Raw genomic sequence first — 13,789 nt, 5'->3', positions numbered from 1 at the left:
ACCATTTTCAAGATATTCAGAATGTAGTGAACCTTTAGGAAAGAACAATATCAACATTGATTCCAAAAATATAGCACCTGTCTTTGCATCTGATTGAGAAGCAATTAGTTTACAAAAGTAAAAAAAAAGTGTCTAATAAGACATTTAAAGTTTTAGGAAGCTGTGTTGTTGGTCCAAGAAAGAAACAAGCGTTTGTAGGGTCTCAACTCTGGAGTGTGCAGTGTTGCTGCTGTCCTGACTCCAGTGTCTTAAGGCCTTCATTAAGGATATGCGATTTTAAACTAATTACTGATCTATTACCAGACAATAGCACAATATTGTAGCCGTATGTAAAAAATATGATTTTATATTATTACCGTTTAAAAAAATAAATAAACTTGATTTGAAAATTTAAAATAAATTAGAGATGCATAGCTGTAAGAAGTTCAATTAAATTTTTCTTCTCACGTTTGGGAAACGTGTCTTTAACAAACACATTTGTTCATAAGAAATTGTGGGTGTTCTGAACATCTGCTGGATTAAAAAGGTTGTACATGCTGTTTTTTTTTTTTTGGGTGGCAAAATCTTGTTGCTGGAAACCCAACTGTGTCTGTGCAAACAGAGCCAGTGTGGCTGCTCTGGTTAGCTTGAACCACATTCATTATAGTGGGAAGACACAAAGTACTTTGAACAGTGGATTCCAATGTTCGGAAAACGAAAAAAGTTCCATCTGAACCTCTAATGCCTTTCGGAGGGATATGTGGCGAGCTATCTGGACACAATAACCACAGTGGTGTTTAGAGGAAATACTGAGAGTCGACCACAAAAAGATTGTAAAATGTATCTGGGGCGGACAGTGGAACCTGGTGCACTGCAGACAAGCAACCTCAAAGATGACCTCAGACTTCAGGGCAACCTCAAATGAACAGCCAGAGGGCTGAGTGTTAGACACAGCATGGGTTCCAGAAGAACAACGACCATAAAAAAAATAATCTGTACATTAGAGTTAAATCGGACATTGTATCGTCCTCTTCAGTCAAAATGTCCACTGATTCTGTCTGATGTTGGCATAACTGTTGCCATATCAGTCTGTTAGAAGATAAAATAAGATGAAAGTTAATCAGTACCCTCACATCTCTTCAAATAAAAGCAGAAATATGTAATCACAAACACTTGTTTGTGTGACAAAGACTTCTATGAATTTGGTTGCAGATTTCATGACCCTCACAAGTTCACATGAACATTTTTAACTTGACTATAAATGATCCCTTACTTGAGATGTTCCTCACGAGCCATTTAAAGTCAACATAAGCATAGCAAGTATGGCATCATCACATCAAATATACAGACACAGAATATGCAAAAGTGTATTTAATACGGATGAAACTGCTAGTAATTTAAGACCATTTAAATGTTGCATGGCTGTCCTGTATGAAAAGTATGAATGCACCGATAGTGTGCGACTGATGCCTCACAATGCAACTCAAGTCATTTAAAAAGTCAAAGGAGCTACTGTAGCTGCCGTTAAAGTCTACCAGAAGTTGCTTCAGAGCTGCTCTCAGATTATTTTAGTGCAAATGCAAAGTTCTGTGACATACATTGGGTTTTGATATTAAGGCCATAACTTATAAACATACAAAACATTAATATTACACATCACAAAACTCCACAAATGATCCTAATTTGGATGATGTAATTGTAACTTTCGTCAAATAAAAGTGGAAATATGGATTTATGAGGCCCAACGTTGAGCTGACTTGATCATTTTCTTAGTGGACTCAAAAAAGTTCACAAAAGTAATATAGCAAAAACAGACATGAACTCATACTGCAATTAAGTTAGACAATATTGCCATAAATATATTACACCCATGAGTATATATATAAAAAAAATAAAAAAAGAACACACAAAAACAACCATCATACACAAGTTAGTGGAAAATATGGTTGAACTGTAGGAAGCACCCTTTACACTGGGATGTCATCAGGAAAGCATAAGCATGGCTGTTAAGAGCTTTAGTTCCTGCCAGTTTGTATTACAGCTGCCATCAACATGACAGGAATGCTAAACGTGCAACAGTCAACAGGGTGTGCCAAATCTTTTACATCAAGTTTGAAAATGCAGCGGCAACTAGAAAGATGCTTCAGGCACATGTTTACACATTTTATGAGATGAGAACATTTCCATAAGCATAAGTCATAATCAACGATCTTACATAATTGTAACTGCTGTAGGGATGTCACAATACCAGAAATGTAGTAGTTGATACCAATACCAGTGTCAAAAAAGCAAACAATAAATCCCATGTACTTCAACATACACTCCTTTTTAACCGTTTTCTGCTGTTTAGTTATAAAATTTAACAGGTCATATTTTTTCTTTCTAAAAACTAAATTTTACCTGAATGCACCATCATGCAAATCTATTGAACCTCTGTTCCACTCGCTAAATCTCCGCCCACCGATTTCAACACAAATTAGTTGTTCACAATGGAACATTATGAGGGAATAAGTTGCGTCCCAAACACATGTTCTATTGTAGACAGGACGACGTTAGCCCTGACGGTAACTGCGTAACAAGTACCATCACCTTTTTTAGAATTTTGCCATTGACTTGGTACCGAAGTATTGGTTCTCGTAACATCCCTAAAATGCTGAGAGGATGATTTCTGTGAGGAGAGGCCATTTCAGTGGAATAGATTTAGTCAGGCTCAGTATGGCAGAACAGTAAACTGGGGTTCTAGCTTTTTTTAACCATAACACACCAAGCAACAGCTGGAGAGCAGGCAGCACCTCAGGTGTGTGGCCGACTATCGCACATAGTTTTTGCAGTGTGTCCTTAATTGACCTAATCTGTGGCTGTTTGGATAAGTGACAGAGGCAATTAGAGTGAGGTCTGAGTGGCCTTGCAATGTGATTTCAGTGATTTAGTGTCGTTTCTTTTTCCACAAACTTAAAAAAAACAATGGCTGACAGGGTAAAGCAAAGGTGCAGAACATATGTACATGATGGCTGTCAACTGGCCATTAGCAACAGTCTTATGATGAGTTCAAGTGCAACTTTTAACAGGAGACGTGAGGCAGTGAAAAGTATGTGTAGTTTATAAACACCAATTCTTTGAGGTCAGCTTGGTGTGTCAGGGCCCTAAGGCAACCAAAATGTAGGCCACAGCACACTGTCTGTGTGAGAGAGTCTGGGGTGGGGGTGTATTGTGGAGCACATTACTTTCGGTCCATCTGTTTCTATACACTCCAACCCCCCACAACTGCAGGACTGGCCTGTCTTTCCCCATCTCAGTCCAATGGATTACTGCCTAGCACTAGTCCAGGTCTAATCGGCCTTTAAGCTGGTCTGAGCAGCTCTATCCTTCTCTCCATCTTCCACCGGAAGGCTGGCCTGCAGCTTCACACAGATGCTGGTGTCACCACTGTACAGAGCCTGAAGGAAGAGATCTGTGTGTTCTTTTAGCTGGTCTAGGTCGTTCTGGGTGCGTCTGTTCTGCCTGTTGAGCTCCTTTGTGCGGAGTGCAATGTCCAGCAGGCCAGATTTGCTCAGGATGTTGTAAGTGTTGCAGAAGCGCTTCCTCTTTGCATCAGCATCATTGTCACTGTGGTTACCTTCTCTGGATGAGCTTTTCTCTTGGGTGACAGCCCGAGAAACAGGGCTATTGGTGTGCTTAACAGACAGGGAGGTGGAAAACTCTGCCTGGCTGACAGCTGATGAAGGCCTCTCCCTGGCAGGACTGCTACTGGTTTCTGTTGTGGGGAGAGAAAGCCGTCTCTGGAGCAGAGGCGACGTGGTGATGGGGGTAGCAGGAAGACTGGGAGTGGTTGAGCCAGAGTTACTAGTACCACCACACAGATTTCTCTTCTGCTTCTCTCTCAGACAGTGTTGCCGTTGGTTGGTGGTCAAACTTCTACCCCTCTCTGACCAAGAAGAAGAGGACGAGGAGGTTGTGGAGGAAAATGATGAAGCAGTTCCTCTCCCCGATGAACTGGCGCTGTCTCCAGGATGTGGAGCAATCTTGGGGTAGGATTTCAGGATTGGAAGATACTTCTTAGGGCGTCTGTGTCTAGAGGAGGCCTCTTTGGAAACAGGGGAAGTTTGACGAGAGACCACAGGTCGAAGGAAGACAACCTGAGGCTGCTGGACCACCGGCTGAACCACCTCCACTGTGGGACTAAACCCCCAGGGCTTCAGAGCAGCGGGATTATCTCCAGGCTGCAAAGACAAAATTGAGAGCTTTAAAAAAGGCAGGTCTCACAAGCACTTGCCTAATTTACACGTGTTTCTTTTGACTTGAATTTTTAAAAAGTTGGAAGCTGCAATCCTCTTTACATAAAATAACAACAGAAACCATGAACATACTGTACCAATTAATCATTGAGTCTATGAAACAATAAATACTGACAATCACTCATTAAAAATGTCAACAAAGCAGACACCTGCTAAAACTGATTACTTGCTGCGGCCAATGAACGCATAAATCATAAACTTTGCGTCACAGAAACACACATTTGATATTTGTACAGAAATTATCAATACTAATAAGAATTCTAATATTTTTTCTGTTGATTAAGTTATAGTTTTTAGAACCACTACCCACACAGTTTTGTAATAGCCACGTAGCAACACAATCAATTGTTGTGTCAGATAATGAAACCCTCTTTTCGGGGATTTGTTTAATGTGGATTTACTGACAACACGTAAATTCATAAATTATATTACATAACTAGAGATATTTTATGGTTTGAATTGAGGAATTGGGGGCTTTTATTCTTTCTTTTTTTTCATCCTGAGCTTTCTGTTAGCATATAATTCATTCATAAAGATAATGTTATAAGCTTAGGTTTATGTTATAGCGTTATGGTTTCGCTGTGTAGCAGCAGTGTACCTGATTGAGGAGGACATTGTTCATGATGATCATGGGAGAGAGGCTAGAGTAGGAGCCTCCGACTACAGCCAACTGAGAGGACTGGGGCCCCGAGCCAGAAGTCTGCAGTCCCTGCTGAACTACAGGACGGGGTGAATTCTCAGAGTCTGTGATGTCCATTGTGCTCATGTGCTCCGAGCTTGCATCTATAGACCAGGAAGAAGTGTAACTGGGGTTCAATTAAGTGATACCTTTCAATCTAAGCACATACAACTGTGACAAGGACAAGTTCAAACCTGAGAATCCAGAGTCTCTCTCCGAATCAGCCCGGGAGCCTCCAGACTTTATGATACGTGGTCTGTTTGCTGCCCTGGAGTGATGCTCTGCTTTCCTCTTGGTGCTCATCTTCTTTCTGGCTTGACAAGCTCTCACAGCAACTACATTAGCAATCACAGAACATAGAGTTGTGTACTTGTATTACATTACAGCTCATTAGCTAACGTCCAAAGCGACTTACAATCAGTGCAAACAGTCATGAGGATACAACTCCAAACAGCGGGAATCTTGCAAGTGCAATAGCTTCAAATAGGTTGAATCATTTAAGTTCCGAATAATTATATATTATATGTACATAAGTATATACGAAAGACGTGCAGCAAATCTATAACATGATATGGTTGTGAACGCTAGATAATATTGTGATATAAAACAACGCCACTTCCTACAGGCTTCATTGACGTCACACTTGTTTTCTTATCTTACTGAACAATGAAAGCATATTATATTACCGATTTGTTTTGTACTGCCAAGGCCACTGAATAAAAACACCCAACGTCGTAGCTGTCATACACAAAATATTGTGAAAGTACAATACCGATATTAAAGTATAAAGTTTGCTTTAAAAATATATATAAAGCTAAAGTGTTAAACGTTAGTTGTTAGTGTTGGGCTAATGTAACGTTATAACGTTAGTTTAAACGCTAAGTGGACAACATAACTTAATTTAGCATGAGATGGAAAGCTAACGCTAGTTAATTGGAGTATAACATTTTGATACATGACGGCCTGACTTAGTTAGTCAGCTAAACTCAACTGAACACCACAAGAAAGCAACACACAATAAAAGTTAGCGCTTTCGTTAGCTACATTACGCGCTAAAGCTAACTCGACACGAAGTACACAGCAGGTACAAAAGCGCCACAAAACGTTGAAAAACAAAAGCTAAAAGAATATGCATACTTTGTCCTTTGTGTTGTTTCGGCGAAGCTGACTTGAAAGCTTAGGGAAACGAGCTCGAAGCCCGGTCGAGGTGTCTTCTGTGTCTCGATTTCTTTTCCTCGGCGTGGTCGTTGCTGCCCGACTACGTCCACTAGAACTATGTGTTCTACGGCACAACGCACGAGACACTCCCCCCTGTCTGCTCGGTCACATGCTTAGCACGGTGACAACAGCCGTTAACTGTTGCAATGTAATTGTCCATGCGAACGTCAAAACGTACGCTACTGACTGGCCGTGGGCTTTCACACGCCTACCGATAGTTGTTCCTAGGCGGTGAACGTTAGAAAGGACAAGATATTAGCAAAGACTCTGTCTGGTATCAGACACCCTGCCATATTTGGTAGTTAAGGGCGTAGACCTGTCTGGCTTGCCGGAAGCGTCACACTCTATGTCCGCCTACCTAGTATATTTCCAGGCCTCTATATTGGTCGACGCAGCCAGCAGCACAAAAACGTGACTGCTGCCAAATGTGTGGCACGGTAAAGACACTGCGTTCGGTGTGCAGTTGTTAGGAGATGTACAGGACAGGACAGCCATCTCAAATGTAGATTAATGTCGGGAAATCCAGTGACATGAGGTTTGGATCGTCATGTACTGGTGTATTACATAAGAGCCTGGTAAGCCTACAGCTAACCTAAGCCGGGCAAGTCTTCTCTGCGGCATATTTGAAGATGTAAGCAAAACTACCCCGTTCTCACTTGCATGGATGCAGCTCTTTCTCATTTCCATGCTTGCAATAACTCAAATGGAGGATGAGGTGGCAAGGTTTTTAAAGGAAGTGTGAATACATATCAGGTGTCTCTGAAGGGCTATGAATGTAATACAAATCCATGGACCCCTTGTGCCTACTACACAGCCTTGTCAGAGCTCTCAGTGTCATCACATGTTACACATCCTAATGGTCTACCAATGCAAATGTAGATAACACAGGCTCTTCGTATTTGAACTGCATTTTATTTAATGAATGTATAAACACATTATGTCCCATTATTAGTCAATAACACTATGCAGAAAGTCATATACATTGTGTCTTTTGTTGTTCTTCTAACTATTATAACAAGAGTCACTCTGCAAAAGTCACAATGAACATGAAGTAATGGAGAAGGTTTCTAGCCACTCTGTGAATGTTGCCATTGGTCGCTAATCGTGAACACTAGAGGATGGATAGAGGCCTTAATCCTTTACACTGGCAACTGATAAGCTTATAGCAATCTACCATTATCTCTATTCTAAATCTGTTGTATCCTATGTCTATTTCTAAAAACCTCCTGCAAATGTATCTAGACTTTAAAAATTAAAGCTGACATTGATTTCAATCTGTTAAAAACAGCAGTTAAAGCCAAAGGAGTTTGCAGATACGGTTGTTTGCTTTGATAATTAATCAAAAAAGAAAAAAAAGGTTGTGGACAAGATGCAAAGTCGGATGTCTGATGAATGCTCTGGACGAGGAAAGATATACAGTACAGACAAAAGGTAAATAGTCAGAGATAATTCATTCACAGATGAGCTGTTGTTTGCCACTTCAAAGTCCCTCCTCCATATTAAACAATGGACAGGCATGTGTATCATTGAAGATCTATCTTGTTTTGAGGGAACTGGCACCTGAAAAGACAAAAGTGAACAATTTGAGACATTCAAATAGTACAGTACTACAGCATGTCTATGAACAACAACTGTGTCCATATTTGTAACTAACTGATAGACTTCAACAAATGTCCTTTGAATTTTAAATCTTCCAACCCAGCAAACAGCAGAGCATTTGGTGTTAATTAAGAACATTATTCTTGCTACTATTCCTTTTTGCTGGTGTTATTGCTGGATTTGCCCCCTCATCAGCAGAATTGTGACTACAAACACCAGATTGGATGAATTGGTTATTGACTAGCTACAGTATTTGCTCTGTGTGACGTCATGCCGTAGGGAAATGGTTCAAATGCATCATTCAATCAGATCCAAATGTTGTAATACCTGTTTCATGTTCACTAGCTTGTACATAACATCTCTTAGTAGAAGCCACAACAAAAACACAATACTTCCCTTTTTAAGCAGAGATGTATTACTTTTGAAACACCATTTCAAAGGTCATGTCATTTATTATGATGTTTTTTTAAATCTTTATACAAGGGTTTTTGGTTTAAATATTATCTACATTGTAAGAGTGTTTAATCACAATTTTTACTGACAAATGAGCTTCCTGAAAGTTCACAGCTATTTCCAAATTGTAAGTGGACTCAAGCTATGACACCCACTAATGTACTCACATGCAGTCTCAGGGCACCCCGGTTGCTCACCTAGTAGAGCGTGCCATATACTAAGGCTAGCGTTGCAGGTTAGAATCCGACTCGCGGCCCCTGTACTGAATAATAAAGGGAAAAGGTCCCCCCTCAAAACAAGATAAAAAAAATTAAATAACATGCAGTCTCAGATATTACCACCGAAATGATCATTATGAGACTTACATGGATGGATTACAGAACACGTCAAGGGCACTGTGAGGGTCATAGAGCCTCTGTGTGAAAACGCAAAATTAAAAGGGGGTTATGAGATAAACTAGTGTAGTGGCATGTATGTTACTAAAGCAAAGTATTTTTTCTCAATATCTATAATAATTATTTTGTAACCTCATAATGATGTAAGACAATCAAATGCATGTGTTTCTGGGCTAAAGGTCATCTAGAATATATCCTAGAGGGAGGATGGGGTATTGCATGTTCCTGAGGGAGGGGGAGAGTACAAGAGAGCAGACACCTGTTAGGAAAAGTACTGAGATGGGCAGGTGTAACCCCCGCCAAGGTGATAAACACGTGTAAGGCCAGGGAGAGGCACACCACCGGATCTGAACAACTCAGCAAGGAAACACTGTTTTTAAGGTGGCGAGTTGGCAACACAAAGAGTTTCCTCTTTGTTGTAAAAGGACTATAACCCACGATACCCAATTGATTTGACTAACCCGGATTACTCACACTACATTCAGACATCTCATCCTCATAATAGCTTCAGCTAAACTTTAGAATAGCATTTTGCACAAAAAGAGGATTGTGGATTTTGTACCGCACTGCACACCTTGGTGTTTTAAGAAAGAGCAGGGACAGTGTGGACAGGAGCAATGTTTACAGTAGGGCTGCAACTAACGATTATTTTCATTATCGATTAATGTGTCGATTATTTTTCTAGATTAATCGATAACTCTTTAGTGTATAAAATAGTGAAAAATGTTCAGTTTAATATGATAAAAAACAGAGCAAAGCAGGAAATCTCCATATTTGAGAGGTTGAAAGCAGCATGTTGTGCCATGCATGAAAAGTTACTTTAATAATTCATTTATTATCAAAATAGTAGACTTGTTGCAGCTGGACATGAGTGTTGTTTTAAGATAGACTTGCAAAGGGGAACCTACCTGGCGATATAGTATTGCACTTCTATAAAGTTTGGCGTATGGTGAGAAACGGGTTAAAGCAAGAATGCTAAAAATTTCAGTCCCTTGTGTGTCCAAAAGCCCTGGATCCTAAAATACCTTTACCAACTGGATAGCATCTTTCAAGAGACCCGTGGAGTGGCCCCTTTGAAATGCTCTACAAACCTGGTTGCAGCTTTAAAGTAATTATTTATGACATTGTACACTAAGGGGGGGAGGGGCACAGAGAGATTACCTGTGACACAGGCTGCTCTTTTGACCTTTTTGTCAAAGTACCAAACTCACTGAACATAAACATCTTGGATCAGACTGTAAAATGATTGTCTGATATTGGTCTGAATTGCTTGGGCTTAATATCTTATTGGATTCTACCTCAAAATATGAAAATGTCCCTTGTGCACAAGGATGATTTGGATTTAGGTTTTTTTTAGGTTTATCCCTTGGTGAATTCACATTCTGCCCGCTGTTGACAATAATGTGACAGAAAATACAAACAGACAGAAGAGGGTCACTGTTACTGTTATATTGAGCCCCACCACCAATCTTCACTGATCCCTTTATTTTCATTCCTTTTCTTTTTGTTGTTTTTCCTTGTATGTGAAACTAATGATTTCCAGACTAAACCTTTTCACTGGCAGTCCTTGGCTGGAACTATCAGCAGCTTATTATTTATCATTATAAATGTCCGGTGGATTACAGGCCTGCCAAAGAGAAGACCAACACTGCAGATAATAAACTGTGATATTGTTTAATCTGTCCTTGATAGTCTGACAGTTGAGAGGAAACAGTGATGAATAGGAGTGTTTGTGTGTGTGTGTGTGTGTGTGTGTGTGTGTGTGTGTGTGTGTGTGTGTGTGTGTGTGTGTGTGTGTGTGTGTGTGTGCCACAGGAGGGCATCCATCTCTTACTTGCCACAGCCGTTTGCTGTCTTCTTGTGTTTCCTCCTCCGAGGTCTGCTCTTGATAGACTCACTGCTGCTGTGGAGGAAGAGCAGAGTGCAGTGAACATATTGATGTATTCAAGTCTGATAGATAAAATGTTCCATCTACTGACCTTTTATTATTCAGAAGATTCGGCCGGGCTCTAAAACAGGGGCAAAAAGACACAAACAACCGGCAGTTAGCTGTGCTATAAAAATCTCAATTTGCTGTTTACTAGAAAGAATTACCTGCATTCACATGTCTGATGCTCCACAAATCTGAGTTCCACATGGTGCATAGATATCATGGGATGAATCCTCATCACCTGAGAAACAAAGGAAAGGGAAAACTGAATATAGAGCCATAGATTTTATATAAACATAAAGTGCATTTTTAACACCTTCCTTTAGGTATTCCTGAAATGTCTGATTCGAGATCTTGCTCCACCTGCAGAGTGATGTTGCTTCCTATGGTAGCCTGGCACTCCAGGTTCTCATCCCCACAGCAACCAGAGCATCGCCAAAGTGGGACACAAGCAGGCATGTAGATGTACTCCACTTCTCCAGGGTACTCCTGCTCCACATCCACCAACTGCTCCATGGGCCGACACATGCTCTTAACCCACACCTCTTGAAACGCCATTACTACAAGACAAGTTGAATCTTTAGATTCTTTGCAAGAGGTGGAAATGCTCATTCGGTGGGACAGGCCTTACCTCTTGACTGACCCTCTTCTGGAGGGTGTGAAATCTGCAAAATACATAAAAAGAACAAGGAAAACAGTGATTTTATTTCATAAAAGTATTATCATCAATGCCAAACGTGGTTGTAATGATACATAACCTGCAAACAACCAGGAAAACGATACAAGTGAGAAATGAGCATGGTATATATGGTTTCAAAACAAGTGGCTTCATTGGGCAGTTGCAGAGCGCCCTCTTGTGGTAGAGACAAAGTAGTGCCCACACGATGATCCATTGAAAACAATGATGCAGGAGTGTACCACTGTGCCGCTGTTTAAGCAGTAAAATGAACCAACCAACACAAAAACTTGATTTCTCAATTTGATGTAATACTAGAAGGTTTATTATCACAAGAAGCAAAAACCTCCGAAGAATGCAAAGGATAACAGCGAAGAAACACAGTTAAAACAAAGGCGGCACTGACAAGTATCATGACACCGCATGACTTTCTTGAAGTTTTCACAACCCAGCCTCCAAACACACAATGGCATTGTTCCTGATTTTTGATCGCCAAATTGAGCAGAAACACAAGCGCAAAGTTGATCTTGGCTCTGTTCTTCTTTTCAAAATCAACAATCTCTTTCTGACTCCTCACCTCTCCTCTCTCCTGCTTTCCTCTCACATGGTGAACATTGATGGGAACATCGTCTCTTAAATGTCACACGCAGGGAATACTTTGTGGCTTCTTAGACAACAGTAGGTTTTATTATGGGATTTTAATGTTTTCTGGAAGTGAGTTTGTACTTGTGCCAAATAATCTATTGCTTCCTCCAACAATAGATGCATTACAGCATCTGAAATGAGCATAAACAGTGCAGACATGAATTACAGTGTGATAGAAGTGGCTTGAAGTTGAGCTAAAAACTAAAACTGTTGCTTTGCTAAAAAAGGAAAAATATGGAAAATGTTAAACATGTTTCTACAATCTAATTCTGTAATTTACACAAAGCTTCCAAGCAATTGCACAATGGCTATTATCATACTGAAGACATTTGCAAACCTACCGTTTGGAAACAACATAAAAACGACCAGACAGTTAGAAAATAAATGCTTTAATTTCCCAAGTTATTAATGTGGTTTTCAGTTTGTATTTGTTTAAAGGGCAACCTAAAAAAATAGATGTTCTCAATACAGTTTTCAGGATTCTGGAGTCTGCAGCAAAGAAAACAATTATCTTTAATGGTTTTATCACATTGTGCCCTACATGCAGGCCGATTATGTTATATTGCTAAACATGGATCTTTGTTATATTAATCTAATTCTAGCTAATTGCATTTGAACTGCCACAATCCATGTTATTTCCATCCTTTCCTACATATTGTGTGTAGTACAAGTACTTAGATTTCCACTCTTGATCTGTTGCTGTGTCGCTTCAAACAACAATACTTTGTGGATGGATGAAGTGTACGATGGATAATAAAAAAAATACATTTCACAATATTTTTGGGGAGACTTTACATTTTTATACTGGCAAACCCATCTAACATCAGTATTCCCTGTGAGAAGCTTTCTCGACTGCACTGTGCATTTAAAACATGTTATGTTATTCCACAGTCCATATGAGAGCCACTTTTATAGATGTTTAGCGTGGTACTCAATACAAGTCCCAGTTATAGTCTCCCCACATAAACTGCAGCATATATTCACTGTGCAGGCGTTTCCTTCTGGGTGATACTGAATGTATCTGTCTTGCCTGGGGTCAAAACCAGAAAAATGAGTGAAGGATTAAACATCATACCAACTATGGCAGCAGAACCTGGAGCTGCAGTCTCCAAACGACAACTGCTGTGTCATGTCAGGCAGCATTATTGTAACTGAGCTCTGGCTCTGCTCTCAGATACAGCATGCAGCTCTGCACACCTCTCTATCTATCTCAACCTGGATCAGTAACATGCAGCAGCTGCATCTGAGGTTGGTATCTGGGCACATGACCGTAAACATAGCAATTCCCAAACCCCTAAATGCAGATATTATCTTCATGGTAGGGCACAAGGCCAGTCAAACATACAGATTGTGTGTAAAACACAAGGCTGGAGTGTGGAACAGATGTGTCCTCTCACAGTGGAAAAGAAGTCTGCCAATTCATGGTTTCACGTGAGGTGGTAATAGGAGTCACATTTGGAGTCAAGGAGAAAAGACAGCCTTCTCATTAAAAAAAGAAAAGCTTAATGCTGTCTTCAGCATGTAAAATATAGAGATGAACACTTTGATAATAATTACATGTAAATATTACACTAATAAATGACACCTTGCTCTTAGCTAACATTACAAAAAGGTATGTTTTGTAATTGTTTGAATTACCTGCGCAGGTGCCAACTGCAGCAAAAGAACCGATACAAGGTGCGAGACTCCGAAGAAACTTTGCATATTGCCAAAGACAAGTTACCTCCTCTCGTCTCCGGTCGCTCAGTAAGAACTGAAAAAGTCAAAATAGCAGCTCGAGAAGAGGCTGGGGTTCTTTTGATTGGCGCGCCGTCCAGCTGTGCGCGAGGAAGGGTGGAGAGCGCGCGCCCAACTCATACATACAGCGGATTATCAATAAGAAAGAGAAGCGCTCTCTCTCTCTCTCTCTCTCTCTCTCTC

At 40.3% G+C, this 13,789-nt stretch overlaps 2 protein-coding genes across 3 annotated transcripts; both read right to left on the bottom strand.

The window, feature by feature from the left end:
- Positions 1–496: 496 nt before the first annotated feature.
- Positions 497–6,472, bottom strand: cipcb (CLOCK-interacting pacemaker b). Its single transcript, XM_029425480.1, has 4 exons — positions 6,091–6,472; positions 5,148–5,288; positions 4,873–5,057; positions 497–4,199 (listed from the first exon to the last, which is right to left on the bottom strand). Exons 2-4 carry the CDS (start codon positions 5,254–5,256, stop codon positions 3,309–3,311), a joined length of 1,185 nt encoding a protein of 394 aa, XP_029281340.1. The 5' UTR covers positions 5,257–5,288; positions 6,091–6,472; the 3' UTR covers positions 497–3,308.
- Positions 6,473–7,063: 591 nt separating this feature from the next.
- LOC115003575 (vascular endothelial growth factor A-like) lies at positions 7,064–13,688 on the bottom strand. 2 transcript variants are annotated; one of them, XM_029425427.1, is made up of 7 exons: positions 13,508–13,688; positions 11,180–11,213; positions 10,912–11,108; positions 10,713–10,789; positions 10,598–10,627; positions 10,453–10,518; positions 7,064–7,731 (listed from the first exon to the last, which is right to left on the bottom strand). In XM_029425427.1, exons 1-7 carry the CDS (start codon positions 13,571–13,573, stop codon positions 7,695–7,697), a joined length of 507 nt encoding a protein of 168 aa, XP_029281287.1. In that variant the 5' UTR covers positions 13,574–13,688; the 3' UTR covers positions 7,064–7,694. The 2 variants fall into 2 exon arrangements, with proteins under 2 accessions (XP_029281287.1, XP_029281286.1); XM_029425426.1 differs by having other exon boundaries at positions 10,453–10,521; positions 13,508–13,686.
- Between the last annotated feature and the right edge of the window lie 101 nt (positions 13,689–13,789).

The sequence above is a fragment of the Cottoperca gobio genome, chromosome 24, assembly GCF_900634415.1.
Source record: "Cottoperca gobio chromosome 24, fCotGob3.1, whole genome shotgun sequence".
NCBI classification, from domain to species: Eukaryota; Metazoa; Chordata; class Actinopteri; order Perciformes; family Bovichtidae; genus Cottoperca; species Cottoperca gobio.
This window is presented reverse-complemented; position numbering and strand designations above follow the sequence as displayed.

Excerpts from the sequence above, each read along its gene's own strand:
- cipcb (XM_029425480.1), bottom strand. The coding sequence starts at position 5,256 with ATGAGCACCAAGAGGAAAGCAGAGCATCACTCCAGGGCAGCAAACAGA. Across the intron at positions 5,058-5,147 it reads GAGAGACTCTGGATTCTCAG|ATGCAAGCTCGGAGCACATG; the intron begins GTTTGAACTTGT and ends CCTGGTCTATAG. Across the intron at positions 4,200-4,872 it reads ACAATGTCCTCCTCAATCAG|CCTGGAGATAATCCCGCTGC; the intron begins GTACACTGCTGC and ends TTGTCTTTGCAG.
- LOC115003575 (XM_029425426.1), bottom strand. The coding sequence starts at position 13,573 with ATGCAAAGTTTCTTCGGAGTCTCGCACCTTGTATCGGTTCTTTTGCTG. Across the intron at positions 10,790-10,911 it reads GAAGCAACATCACTCTGCAG|GTGATGAGGATTCATCCCAT; the intron begins GTGGAGCAAGAT and ends TTTGTTTCTCAG. Across the intron at positions 10,628-10,712 it reads CATCAGACATGTGAATGCAG|AGCCCGGCCGAATCTTCTGA; the intron begins GTAATTCTTTCT and ends CCCCTGTTTTAG.